At 42.4% G+C, this 14,935-nt stretch overlaps 1 protein-coding gene across 5 annotated transcripts in view; it reads right to left on the reverse strand.

The window, feature by feature from the left end:
* The window catches only part of UHRF2 (ubiquitin like with PHD and ring finger domains 2), an 84,837-nt gene extending 70,058 nt beyond the window's left edge, over nucleotides 1-14,779 (reverse strand). For 2 of the 5 annotated variants that reach the window (XM_083816592.1, XM_083816591.1), the window contains exon 1: nucleotides 14,183-14,779. In XM_083816592.1, coding sequence (XP_083672718.1) covers nucleotides 14,183-14,335 — 153 coding nt within the window. In that variant the 5' untranslated portion in view covers nucleotides 14,336-14,779. Of the gene's footprint in view, nucleotides 1-8,062; nucleotides 8,298-8,619; nucleotides 12,695-12,740; nucleotides 12,806-14,182 lie in introns of those variants that run through there. The other 3 variants (XM_083816595.1, XM_083816594.1, XM_083816593.1) reach the window with 3 other exon arrangements.
* Nucleotides 14,780-14,935: the final 156 nt, after the last annotated feature.

The following is a 14,935-nucleotide window of genomic DNA, read 5'->3' on the forward strand; positions in this document are numbered from 1 at the left end:
CAACAATAAACTCTCATCAAGTTACCCGTGGCCATGATTTCACCAATGAAAAAATCACTTGAGAACTTAAATTAGAAACAGACATCTTTACAGACTTTGGGCCTTTTAATTACGCTGTGATCTTCAAGATAAAGAAGTGATTTTCTAATTAAAACATGCATAGGACGTATGCAATTACTAAATAAAAGTGGCAACATGTCATACAAGAATTTATATTGTCATAGTATTGTATACATTACAGCTACAGAATTTCACTTTTCTCCCATCTCTTCTTGAAAGCAAGGAAGTAGTGATACCTTCCCATTGTTTTGGGAACTATTTCTTACATGAAAAATCTAGATATAAGAAGCCGCATACAGATACAACTCTATTTACTTTTCAAAATGATAAGACCTGGAAGTATTACACAAGAGCAACTATAGGGAGAAGCAACACTAAAAATATGCACTGGACCTTCAAAGTTATAAAAGGAACTCTCCTAAATTGAGAGCACTCAAGAAAACCAATGTTATTCCAGACTTAGCCACTCCACAAGGAAGGACCCAAACCACCTTTATTCACTGAAGACATGACTTTAACCTACCAGTTACACAGTTATAATACTGAAGAAGAGTGCATGATGCAGCATTCTCTCAATAACTTTAAACATCTAGGCACAGCTGTATTCCAGATTCAATTTGATTCTGCATAACACCAGAATATAAACAGACTTTTTAATCTTACATAGTCATAGTACACAGTTACTAAGCATTACTTCAGGTTCTACCTAACAGGTATCTTAAAGCTGTGCTACCTTATTTTTACCTGATAATATCACCTACCAACAATTAAACTAAGAAACGCACATCAAAAACTGACGAGTTGTATGCTAGGAGAGCACATAACAGCAAGGAGTAGTGACCATAACTGCTTTGCTCTGTTAAATACCCTCACTGACTCACAGCATCTTCAAAGTAGAGATGACTAGGTTTGCCCAAAAATGTAATGCATTGCTTTGGGACACCAGAACTTGAATTTGAGTAGTTACATTTTACTTCACACTGCAAAGGCAGAAAAAATTGTATGACTAGGAGGCCTCCCACCTGCTTCCAAACTGCTTCTGCAATGAAAAGCTACCTTTTTTTCCCTCCTCCTAAAAAGAGGCAGAATTTCAAACAGCACTGTTTTGGGAATCTTCTCAAATAGACCTGTTTTCAAGAAGTTATGAGCAGTACCAATACATCAAGCAAAAGCAGATAAGACAAAGAAGCAGCAAAGACAAGTAAGAAGGAATTTCCCAGCTTCCCACTAATCTAGTTTTCCATTACATTCAAGTGATCTCAGGACTGACAAAGTTAGGATGAAAAAAACACAAAACAACCTACACAGAAGGGCAGAGGACAGTTATGGACACAATCTGACACTCAAAGCATCAGTTTTCCTTCCATAAGGGCAAAACCCATGTTAAAGATTACTCTCCTTACTTCTGATAAGGACCGCACCCACAGTTAAAATTTACATCAGTCTACATTTGATTAAGTATGCATTCCCCAAAAGCAGAGTGCACTGAAGTCACAAATGAGACACCAAACATTAGTTTCATTGCTTGGTTAAGCAATAGCCTAAAGCTAGCAAAACTAAATAAAAAAATACAAAAATATAAAAAAATAAAATAAATAATAAATAATAAAATAAAATAAAAATACAGGAAGGCTACTGATTATTCTCTGCAGTGCTGCAATGGAAGAACAGCTCCAAGTTTGGCCAACAACAATGGGAATGACCCATGTGCAGCTGAAAGTTTTCAAACCAGTTCAGCACATATCAGATACACCATCAAAACCTTCAGTACAATCAGTTTTAACTATCAAGTGCGCAAAGGTCTTAAAATGGAAATCTGAAGCTAGTGGTATTCTACAGGTGACTGCCAACACTGCCTCATATACCTGGAGCCCTAGGTAGGGTTTCATACTGAGTAACAATCTACTTAAGCAAGTTCACATAACCATTCCCCCCCCACCTTGTTGTATATCCCTATGCTTGTGATAACTCTTTAAGAAAAGGAACACAAGTGTTCTTGCAGCCTTATGACAATCCAGATTTACAGGCTTTTCACAACACCAGAACTTTATGGTAAAAAAAAAAACAGAATTCTTGAATTCAAAATACACATAAACCCAAAACAAAGACAAATAACCACCTTGCATTAATATATCTCAGAGGTGAAAAAATACACATTTCAGTGCATTGCTGGAGCTGCTACTGCTTCTGAACACTAACTCTAGGCCCACCTTGAAGACTTAATCTCCCTGCAGATGATTTTTTGTTGTTGTTTTAAAATGCCTTACTTTAAATTGTAGTGCAAAATTGTATAATTAAAAACAACACTAGTACTTCCGCAAACTAGACTGCTTCAGAAATAATAAATAAACCAGATACTATACAAGACAATGGAACTTCTGCTTCATCTTGATTGTTCCAATTGGACCAGACAAACTGATAAATGTGCCAGTACATGATTTCCAGAATCCTATACTGTAAGGAAACCTTCTGAAAGCTAATGCAGTCATGAGTAAGTTACCTTGCTCTGGGTGGACTGGAGGTATAGAGCCAACACACACATGGAACAAATAAATGCTGTCTTTGTTGCCATTCTCTCAGGACATGCCATGTGTAGGCTGAGAGAAAATAAGCATTTTGGGGTGCTGCAGTTTAAAGTCTAAAGCCAAGTCAGTGAAGATCTAATCTGAACAGCCTGGATATTCTGCCGTAACTACATAACCAGTGTTAACACAGGTTAAAAGTGGCATGTCTAGTATCTGATCTACTTATCAGTTACGACTCAGATTAATTTGTATCTCTGGTCCACAACCAAATCTTCCCTATTAACGTAAGAAAGGGGCAAAGAAAGGAGAAGACTTGACTAAGTAAGTCTGTCTGGGTATAGTTATATTTAATGTGTTCAGAAACCCACACATCCCTAGGTCTTGAACGAGAAACAGCCTTCTCTAGTGATCCACACACTAACCACAATACACAGGCAATCCATTCCTTCATGGGGATCAAAGAAGTCAGCTGTGATTAACATGAGCTAAACGGTTAGACTAAACTGATGACTGCAGTGAATTAGTATTCTATTCTCTGCCCAAGCAGTCGATTCGTTTGGTTTTTTTTTTTTAATCAGTCTTCTTTTCAGGAATACTTTATGACTACAGATTATTAGACATCATAACTAGTGATGTCATGTTTGTCTGAAAGCAAAGTAACAAGAGATAAGATTAGTATAAGCAGACTTGTAATGAGGCAGGATGTGGTGTTTGGCAAAGTGATAGTCAGGGAAAGAGCATCTGTTTACACTATGAATAAAAACATGTTCCTAGAATATCAGCAAAGGTATAAATTTAGACCAAGTCAATGACTGAATCATTGCCTTCTTCTGGTGACAGAGTGGAGAAAAAACCTAACCAGTAAAATCAAGTTTGCATGCAATCTGACTAACAATAAAACGAACGTGTGTATCTACGAGCATACCTATACCCAGCACTACTGCATCAGTGACCATTGAAAGCTGAAGAGTAACAATGCTGGAAAACAACCAGTGTTTAAAGAACTCCATGCCACAACTAAATGAAAGAAGAATTATAAGGTACTGATTCTTGAATTGCTGATACTATACTGATTTTCATGTAACAATGGGATTTTCACTAGTAAGTTTCTATCCTCAGACTACTACAGCAAGGAATCAGGAATGCAACACATCACTCTCCAGACAGAATATTTCCTATTCTGTTCCACAATGGCCATGCACTGTAAGACAACTTTTCAAATTATATTAAAGTACTATCAGATGTAGAAAATGCAGGACTTAACACTATCAGCACATCTGCAGTATATTGACAAGTAAGAGGACGAAGGGACAAAGATACAAAAGCAGAACAAATACATGATATCTTTTTTTCTATACACAACTGACATTTTAAATCCATCCCGGAATACAGTATTTCTTAACAAAACACCACTAATAAAAAAGGAACAAAAAACACACACAACTACAGGACACACACCTCTAACTACCAGCAAGCCTTGACTTACTATGGTATCAAAATACATTAATGCATTACTGAATTGAGTCTCAGGCTACCTCATAGACAGGTTACATATTCAATGCAGGAAGGCAGAAAAATATCTTCAAAAATATTACAGCAATTTGTGAAAATAGGTGCCAAACAACCACTCCCCCAGTCAGCTTTATGGTATGTTCACTTTTAACAATCCTTATTTATACAAATATAAAGTTCATACCATCCTGCTGCATAAATATACTAACAGGAATAATACATTTGCCTCTATATGTTTGCCTGTATGTATATATTAAATGAAAACATTACACATTTTTATATTATCATTGACTAAGCATTTACGGACACTTGTTATTCTCAAGCTCGTAAGTACAAGTGACAAGCAAAAGAAATGAGGCAAATACCAGATAGTCACACTCTATCTCAGTTACAGTATCTTAGTAGGTCATTAAAACATGTAAAAAAAGCAAAAAAAATAGACAACTTTATGAAGATTTTAATTATTTTGCCAGCTCTTCTGACACTACAGCCATTAAGAAGTGTTTGTTTCTTTAGCAGTAAATGTTGCCACTTTCAGTTTTTCTTCCTCTTAATGACTGACTCTTTCAAAATCCTGTAAGGCCTGATTAACATGTTTGGAATGAAGCGTCAGTTAGATTTACTGTGTCTGCTAACACTCTTTCTATATAATAAATATCCATAAGTACAGAAACAGATTACATCCTTCAAACCTAGTTTAAGTGCTATAGAGACTATCAGTTTCAGAACACTTCTGCAGAGGGTTGTTATAAATACTTAGAAGTAAGACAAGACTGTGCTTATGCTAATATACAAGTAGCTGTAGCAAGGCAACAGTAGAACTGATACTTACCCACTATCACTGTTAGAACTACGCCTTGTAACATCAGGCCATAAATTACTTTAACGGCTTGTAGAAATTGCACTTACAAACACAAATGATCATACAGAGTACACTATACTACATTACTTGGGAAAAAAGCACCCCACAAGTAATTCAACAATTAATACATTAATTTGTCTACAAGTCCCTGCAGAAACACAGCTCATTTGGGGTTACGCAGCATGCACAGAGAACTCTCAAGAAAGCATGTAATCATTCTTCTTAGAACACATTACCTACTGTTTTTATTCTACAGCATGATCAAAGAGGGTAAGTTCCTACGTCACCTAAATTCAGTCACTCCATTTGGAAATCAGGATCTTTAGTCATTTATGGAAGTGTGTTTCTGAGCATCTTCTGATGCTTCTGATGCTTTCCAAGAACTAGAACAGTGCCAAGATCTAGCAATAAAGATGAAAGAAACTGTATGGAATGCAGCAGATCTCTTCAACTGATGTAGAAAGTTGAAAAGTGACATCAATCTTTTGTTCTGCACTGGTGTTAAATGCACCCTGCAGATTTCTGTAATAGGAAATGCATAAGGGTAAATTGTTTCCACATAAAGTTCAGCAGAAAAACTTGTTTAAAGGTTGTATAAAGGAGGTACCCAGAGGCTAAGTTAGTCTGAATAATCAGAAGAACCTAGAACTTTCAGGTAATCACTGAAGGCAAATAAAGAAGAAATCTAGAATTTCAGTTATTTTAAGTCTTTAAGTCTTTTAAGACTTTTCTGTTCCTGCATGGAAGAAGTCTGCTGGAACCCTGAATTCTGCTTAGTGTTTTTACAGAAGGATTCAAAGATATCTCAAACCAATTTCGAATAATGAAAAGCCAAACTGAAAATTCAAATTCAGAACAGTGAGTTTTGGACCAATGGTACCAACCCACATCTAGAAAATTACAATGTCTGACACTTAACTCATGGACTTCTACTATTTGTAAAGTGTGCTTAGTTTTTCAGCTTTGAAAACATAAGCAAAATAACCTGAACAATATTTTTTTTATTCCAGATGATAAACTGTAGCCTACAGCTGGACTATCTCGTATGTGAAGAAAATGATATAGGTTTACAAGATTTTTAAGTTCACATATTAACAACATTCAGTACTAAGGCCCAATGTGAGGTTTTTAAAACAACTGTATACTTGCACTGTTCCCCAAGGAAGTACAGCTGTCTTAACTGCAAATTGGAAAAAAAGCTAAATAAAAATGAATTTAGCCAACCACAAAAATGTTGCTATCTTTATATGAATTAGAAAATTTAATACACACTGTTTTAAAAGTTTTGGCAACTCCAGGAGATCCACTTCAAGTAACTCTAGTTTCAATAGCAGATGTTCCATACAGGCTGCTCTCTCTGTTACTCTTGCACATGGGACAGTTCTGCTGCTATGTGACATTTAAGTCATCAGTGATTTTTGAGTTCAGGAAGGCATTCCTAGCTCTGCACAAGGAAATTCTTCTCAGACAGCCCATAATAGTAAGAATAAAAGGGAAAATAACGACATGCAAATATCTTTAAGCAAAGACTGTAAGCCACAACTGTAGATGACTCCTTATCACATGCCCCCAGAAGACAGTTTTGGAAGTGTTGGTTTGATTACAGTAGCCCCACATTTTAAACAAAGCTTTGGCATAAATGCCTTGCAGACATAAGAAGATCCTGTTCCTACTGTTTTCTCCGTGGCACTCCTGATTTTGTTTCTCTCCCATCCTCAGTGCTGCCCAGATCCTTAGCAAAGATCCTAACAGAAGGCAAACAGCAACACCTATCAGTCTCATACAAAAATTAACTGTAACAGAACTTTACTTTCCTAAAAATTAAGTAACCTTAACCTTGCTGAGGAAGAAATGCCAGTTAAACTCTAGGAGATCCACATCACAGCGTTACGTCCTTCACTCTCTCTGACAAGCTCCTCAACAAAAGCAGAGACCAAGTAGAAACGTATTTGAGACTCTACAATTTTTTCACTCATCATTAGAAAGACTTTAATTTACAGTTTCATTACCAGTACTAGTCTTGACTATGCTCTAAAATATTCACGGCAACTTTTTATTTGATAGTTTGGACTTAGTAACTTGCTATTAAAAATAAACAGATGCACATGGCTGATCACTCCCTCATTTCAAGGAGAATTTACTAGTCAATAAAAAAAAGATAATCATTCTGTCCTGTTTACTTTCTCTTAACACTCTTTAGAGTAATGAAATCACAATAGAATGAATAGGTGAAATATCTGGACAAGGAAGTTCTGACAGACTCTAGATCCGTATCTCTAGAACAGAAGACAGGCAGATCATAACATTTTTAAAAACAATAACCGAACAAAATATTATCGTTTTAAGATGCCCCAAATCAGACTCTGTCACTCTTCTTGCCAAGAGAATGATTTTTCAGAGTAACCTATAGGAATGTTTGAAAACAAGACCACTAAGCCACCAAAAATAAAAAAAATCACATCAGGAAGTCCACATGAATAAGTTTCTAAACCAGAGCACACCTGCTTTGACTGCTTAAGTGTTTTAATGGAACAGCCAATGATCTGCCCTTGACTCAAGGAAAAGTGGTCATAATACTCGATATCAAATGCCTCACTCAACAAATCAATCTTGAAAGGTACCACTGTCTTAGACTCCACAATACTCATCAGAAAGCACACAGCACAAGGAACTCCTACAGGGGCAGACTGTGGAAACTTCAAATACTTTAGGCTTTTTTTAGAATTAGCGTCAACCAGTTAGTTTAAATCACAGCACAAAGTGTAAATACACTGTTTGCTCAACTCCATACACAAGAGGAAGTCTGATATGCTACACAAAGCCACACAATCTAGGAAAAAAAGGCAGATTCCTGTTGCTGACATTGTCTGTAACTACACATCAATCTCGGTAGATACACCACAATAAAATGTGCATTAGTCACCTTGGTACTCAATCAACACAACTAACTTTAAGAAGCATTTTACTATTTTCCTGAAGTACTGTAACTAAAAATAAGTATAGAAGCCTACAGCTTAAGGCCACAGTCTCCAACCGAAGTTTTTTTAATACCATTACTACAAAATGATATGCAGAGTGTGCAGGTGGTACCAATGCATTTTACCTTTTCATTTGGACTAACTATAATCCAGAAAAGATTCCAGTGTAAAGATTATTGCAAACATGAGAATAGCTGATAGCTGTCAGAAAAGATTTCTTGACTTAATCAGAAGATCAAGGTGAAGGCAGCCATTCTCAGTCTCAATCAATGATTTTACCAGGTTAATCTCTGCAACTCTTCTGAAGTTAAATTTTTAAATAAGAACTTCAGGTTTTGAAGATTATTTCTTCCTTTATCACTGGGTGAGATACAAAAAAATGGTTAATTTAGACTGGATGTTTTTATGTTTTCTTCTCAGAAGCAACTCTCAATCCCACTAAAGGAACATTTGCTCATTAATTTCTAGCTGGAAGATGAAGTTACAGCAGCAAGTTTTCTTCCACAGTCCCCAGGAGTCTTCTAATTAGGAAAATAAAAGTTCATGGTGTCTTCTGTGTGATATTGAAGGATTACCTGACACTTGTAATAAACACATACACCAAAAATATAAAGCTGTATTGAAATCCTTAGAAGCATGGAAAGACTCATCCATCTCTGTGCTGATTAGAGTTGTCAAGTACCTCCTGTATGATGGTATGGACTTCTATAGCACAGGCAACTGAAGTTCAGCAACAGTGGTGCCAGGGGGAGCAAATGACTATTTGCAGCTTGTAAGGATACCTGTAATGAAGAACTGGTTATTATCTGAACCTTCTGTAATCAACAAAAATCTAAAAATAGTAATAATAATAATGTAAGACCCTAGTATATCAGGGCAGTTATGCAAACGTAATTAAATGACTAGGCATGTACATCCACTTTTGAGCATTTAAAGTGAATTCTCTCATAAGTGATATCAACATTTGATCGCATTTCATCACTGGCAGGCAATCCTTACCATCCAGTTGTCAGTCTTGCTTTTTTTTTTTTTAAATACTGTTTGCAGGAGTATCCACATTAAGTTAAGAAAAGCACAAGTGCTTAACTAACATAATTAGGTTACATGAATACACAAGCCACAAAACACAGCCTTCAAGCTAGTTGCCATTTCGTACAGGAAATATGTTTTTTTCCAGTTTCCTAATACTGAAGTCACACATACAAGTTAGTATAAAGTACTCTTCTTCTACATGTAATTCAGCATTGCCTTCAGCTTGTTTTAGTGCTTTGAATGAAGTTAATGATACTAGGGACTGGTAAGTTGCATTAGTAACTTCAATAAGGTAACAAGAAGTCAGTTTCAGTAAAAAATTTCTACAGCCAAAAAAAATATTAATAGGGCAACCAAACTTACTGCCAAGTAAATTTGAAGTATACTGCATGAATGTTTCAGGAATTTTTGAATGCTGCCTGACCATATGTGTCCCAAAGACCCCAGAATGCAGTCCTTTATCAAGCTACAGAGCTACTTACTACCAGCCTCATCGAAGAATGGCATATCACTCCCTTTCTAAGGCATCAAATTATTCCTCCAACATATAAAGCTAAATTCTCAAATTGAAGATTTCTCACACCCAAATTCTGCCTCAGGCAGATGGGTTTTGGACAGCTTCAGCTGAAAGTGTTTACAATTTTCCAAACAAAATAAAGCTGGGAAGAAATTGCATTAAGAAACTCGATTGTTTTATGAATAGGTTTGGCACTCCCATTCTTTGGGGCAAAACTCAACAAATAATGCTTTTCTATCCTTCTGGAAATTTACCCAAGCTGTTAGCATTTAAGAAGCCTTTAGACACACAGTTCACAAAACCTGAAGCTTAAACTCTCATGAGATTCTATCCACTGCTCACTTGTCAGTCCAGGTCAGCAGAAGTTAAAGATGTCTTATGTAGGAAAGGCTATAGGTAAACCCCATGTCCTACTGCCAGATTTTAACTGCATGTTTCACTGAGGCTGCTTTATCGCAAGCAGGCTCACATGCAAGACTAAAGCTCCTCCACTCCTACTATCCCTCAATCTTTTAAGTTAAGTTTGCAGAAACAAAAAAGCACTTTGGTATCTCAATGACTTGAAAAACTGTACTTAATAGTGTACAGGTAGGGAGCAAGATGCGTGCTACCACACTTTTCTGTGCAGAAGAACAGAGTTGAATTTCTTCTAATGAAGTAAACCTGATTTTCTCTTACTTCAATTTCAGTCTGACATCAAGAAATTGAATAGCTTCAATATTCCCACTTCCACTTGCTCATTTCAGTCGTCCATGAAACAGACCTGAAGCACCTTCCTCACCAACAAGATCATCAACCTAACAAGCAACTTCTGTCACTGCTTGTATTGGGTTTGTGACAAGGTTTTGGCAGTAGGGGGACTGCAGGGGTGGTAGCCTCTGTGAGACTTGACCAGGAATTGCTCCCATGTTGGTTGGATACAGACAGTTCCAGAAGGCTCCGAAAGGGAGCTGCCACTGGCCAAAGTTGATACAATGAGCAACACCGGTTGTGCCTCTGGGATAACATGTTTAAGAAATATTTTAGAAATGCTGCACAACAGTTGCAAGAGAAAAGTGAGAAAATGCAAGAGAAAGAGCCCTATAGACACCAGGGTCAGAGGAGAAGGAAGGGGACCGTGAAGAGGACCACGATACAGAGGTTGCTCCCCCCGCACCCCATAGAGGGCTGTGTTGGAGTAGATCTCCACACTGCAGCCCCTGGAAAACCTCACATCACAGCCATGGATGTGGCCTTAAGGAAGCTGCAGCCTGTAGAGAGCCTATGCAGGGAGCAGGCTCCTGGCAGAAGCTGCAGCATGTGGAGAAGAGTCCACAGTGGAGCAGGAGGCCTGGCAGGAACTGCAGCCCATGGTGGTGGGAGGATACAAACTGGGGCAGTCTGTTCCTAAAGGACTGCACCACATGGGAAGAACCCATGCTGGAAAACAGTTCTGGAAGAACTGCAGCCTGTGGGAAGGACCCTCATTGCAGCAGTTGCGCAGGACTGTATCCCATGGGATGGATCCCATGTTGGAGGTGGGGAAGAGTGGCAGACACTAAGCATTATGGACTGACCACAGCCCCCCTCATTTCGTATCCCTCTGCACTGGCCAACGTAGGGGTAGGAAGTAGAAGAACCAAGACTGAAGCTGACCCTGGAAAGAAAAGGGGAAGGTGTTAATTAGCTCTTTTTTTCCCCCCCAGTTCTCACTGCACTACTTCATTATCAACTGGCAATAAATTGATCTTCCACAAGCCAAGTCTGTTTTGCCTGTTATGTTAATTCATGAACAATCTCCCTCTCCTTATCTCAACCTACAAGTTTTTTTGCATTACATTTTCTTCCCCTCCACCTTGCTGAGGAGAGGCAGTGGGAGAGCAGCTTGGTTTGCACCCAGCAACCAGTCGAAGATAACCCACCGCACTGCCTCGTACATACACCAGGAAGAAACGTCTGTGCTCCAACGCTCTTACACCTTGACTCCAGTAAACACCATGGCAGAGCCACCTGAGGCGATGGTTTCTGCAACAATAGCCATTTTCAAGTTTTCACCAAATCTAAATTCCAACAGGGTGAGAGAGGATAATGAAAGAAGCCAACAAAGTTATTTTTTACATCCCAAAAAGAATACATATTGCTAAAACACAGCAGTGTTGTTCATACTCAGTTATAGACAAAACCTGAGTTTGTAGTCGTACTCCTGTGGTTCTCTGCATAACCTTAAGTTTTCTGGCAAGTTTCCAAACTTAAACCTCAAAATATTTTTACCACTCAATTTTTCCAGCATTATTATTGAAGTCTAGGAATCCTACTAACGATTATTACTTGGTCCTGCTGAAAGTCTGCCCTGTTAGGTCAAGATGCCAAGAATTCATCTACTCTGATATCTCTTTCACTTTTCTTAATGAACACTGCAAACTTACTATCCTCATTAAAAAGTGCTACATAGGTTTTCTAATTAGGACAGACAGACATCACGCTGCCAATAGTCAAACTGCCTCGTCTTCATGTTCTGACAGAGAGGCTCCACATGATGCATTGTAACTTGTGAGTTTTTTAGGTTATTGCACCACAGCAAAGAACTATGCATATGCTTCTGTCCCCTTTCCTAAGGAAATTCTACCTGAAGTTACAGAATGACTTTATTTCTCTGGCTGACAGTTATTTAGCTCTGTGGAAAATGAATCCTCAGAGTCCACGATGTACCCACAAGACCAAGCAAACAAAGTTACAGAATAACACTACTCTGGTTCACTCTTTGATGCCATGGAGTTGTAGATATTCAGCCCATAAACTGGGACTTATTTAGGTTTCTATATCCCTATTACCTCATACACCTCCCATTTTTAGAAGAAACACAGTTATTTCGCCAGTCTGCCTACACCCAGCACTTGAAAGATCAAAGTATTTACAAAGTCACGGAGAGACTAGAGTAAGCACGGCTCAGTAGCAGGACCACAGCTCTACTAGCAGACTGCAAAGATTTAACCACACTGAGTGCAGAACGGATAAGAAAAGGAAGTGTGGACTAGATGACTTTTTTCATTTTTTTCCCCCCACAGATGAAGGAATCTTCCTAGTTTTTCCACATTGTTTACATCAATTTACTGCTTTCTGTTCACCTCACATTTAATTCAAATATCCCCTTTTTTCCTGATTTTATCATATCCCTGAAAGAGTTGCAATTGTTTACATTTTCCTCTCCTCAGGTCTCTCTCTACATTCAGTTTTACTTGTTCAAGAACAATTCTTCTGACCTTTTTTCTACTTACTAGCACCACGGGATCAGAAAAAGCAATCCATAACCATCAAGGAAACTTCAGAATTAATTATGGTAGCTGCAAGAAAATGGACATAAATGGTTGCTGAATTAGTGAAGCTACTGAAAAAAAAAACCTCTTTAGCGAATACCACCCCAACTGCATCCCAGCCTCGATAAACTAAGCACTAAATGAAGAAACGCTGCTCATGCAGCCATACTTCACTATTCTCCGTTTTCAGAAAGACATTTGTCGACATTAAGTGTTCAAGCTAGTTAGCCTGACCACTCATGGACTACAGAGAAAAGCACAATTCACTGCAGGTCCATCTTCCCCTCTTCTCAGGTACTCTTTGTCTTCCGCAGCAGTCCCTGCACTGGAAGAGATACACTGGTGCAGCACAAATGTAAGCAAGTTACACAACTTCAAGACCGATGTGCCTCGATTCGGCCCCCCCACAGGGGCAGCGGGTTGCCTGTAACGGTTTTGGACACACACCATCCTCACACACGCTCCCTCTTGCCAGTCAGCGTAACACAAAATCTACTCATTCGTCATGGGCTTGGTCCAGAAGGCAGGCTCCGCACCTCCGCGCTCACGCTCACCTCCTGGTCACAGCTAAGGGAAATTTTTTGTTCTGTGGTTTGTTACTTTTTATTCGTACAGCCGCACATCAGCTTCACGGCAGAAATCCCACCGCCTCGGGTCCGCGTCGCCTGTCCCGGGGAGCCGCTCCGGGCATCGCCCCCCCAGCCCCAAACACACCAGGCGGGGCCGCGCCTCGGGACCGCGGCGGCTCCGGCCCGCGCAAAGTAACGGCCGGCGGGCACCCCCCACACTCCCCCCCCCCCCCCCGGCCGCGCGGTCACGTGACGCGCCCCGCGGGGAGGGGCGCACAACGGCCGGGCACCGAGAACCGTTAACCCGCCGCGGGGAGGGGCCGGCCGGGCGCTGACGGGACGGCGCCCGTGGGGCGGCGGGGGGGGGGGGAACCGCCCGCCACGAAGCCGTGCCCGCGTCCCCCCCGCCTGCCCCGGGCACCGCCGGGGAGGCGTCGAGGGCGGCCGTTGGTCCTCCCAGCCCCTCGGTGCCGGCGGGGCTGCCCGGCCCGGCGCCCTGTCAGCGAGGTGCGGCGGGGACGGCGGGCGGGGGAGGAGCCTCCCGCGGCTCAGGTGGGAAAACAAAAACACAAAGGGGCCTCCCGGCACCCGCCCGGCCGCGGGGGGAACGGCGGGCGCGTGGCGGGGGCACGGAACCAGCGAAAATAAATAAACGTGAAAAGAAAAAAAAAAAAAAATAACAGAAACCACACAAACACGCGGCGCGCCTCGGGGCGTCCTGTCAGGCCCGGCGGGACCGGGGCGAACAAAAGCCGGGGGAGGGCACGGGGTCCCGGCCCCCGGCCGCACAAAGAGCCCCCGGTCCCCGCCCGGCTGGGGGCGGCTCCGCCTCACCTGCTTGCCCCGATAGAAGAGGCGCTGCCGGTCGGGGCTGACGCGGAAGGTCTCCTGGATCTTCTCCCGCAGGCACTCGATCTTGGTCAGGCGGCTCAGGTCGTCGATGGTCTGCGTCTCGGTGCCGTCGATGGTGCGCACCTGGATCCACATGGCGCGCTCCCTCCGGCGGGCCGGGCCGGCTGCGGGCGGGCTGCCGAGGCGGCACCGGGGGCTCTCTCCCGCGCTCCGCGGCGTGCGAGGGAGCAGCGGCGGGGGCCGGGCGCTCCCCCCGCCCTTTGTTCGGCTCGGCGGGGCAGGGGGTTTGAATCCCGCCGAGCGGGCGCGAGGCTCCCCGCCCGCCGGGCCGCCGTCCCCGCTCCGAGGGGCGAGGCGAGGCGAGGGGCGGCGCGGCGACCCCCTCCGCCCCCCGCTGGGCCGCGCCGCGGGGCCCCGGAGGCGAGGCGAGGCGAGGCGGGGCGGGGCGGGGGCAGGCGGGAAGGGCCGCGGCCGGCTCTAACGGGCGCCGCCGGGAGCCATCCCGCAGCCCCGGGGAGTGTTTACCAGGCGCCGCCGCTCTCACATGGAGGTCACGGCGCCAACGCCGATCTCGCGAGAGCCGCCGGGCCCGGCCGTAAGGAGACAACAACACCGGGGCGGGGGCGGGGGCGGGGGGGGCGAGGGGAGCGCGCGGCGCCACGCCCCCTCCCTCCCGCCGCCCGCCGCCCGCCGCCCCTCGCGCCGCATTCGGCCCCGCGCGCGGCCCCGCCCACC

Source organism: Anser anser, assembly GCF_964211835.1.
Source record: "Anser anser genome assembly, chromosome: Z".
Classification (NCBI taxonomy): Eukaryota; Metazoa; Chordata; class Aves; order Anseriformes; family Anatidae; genus Anser; species Anser anser.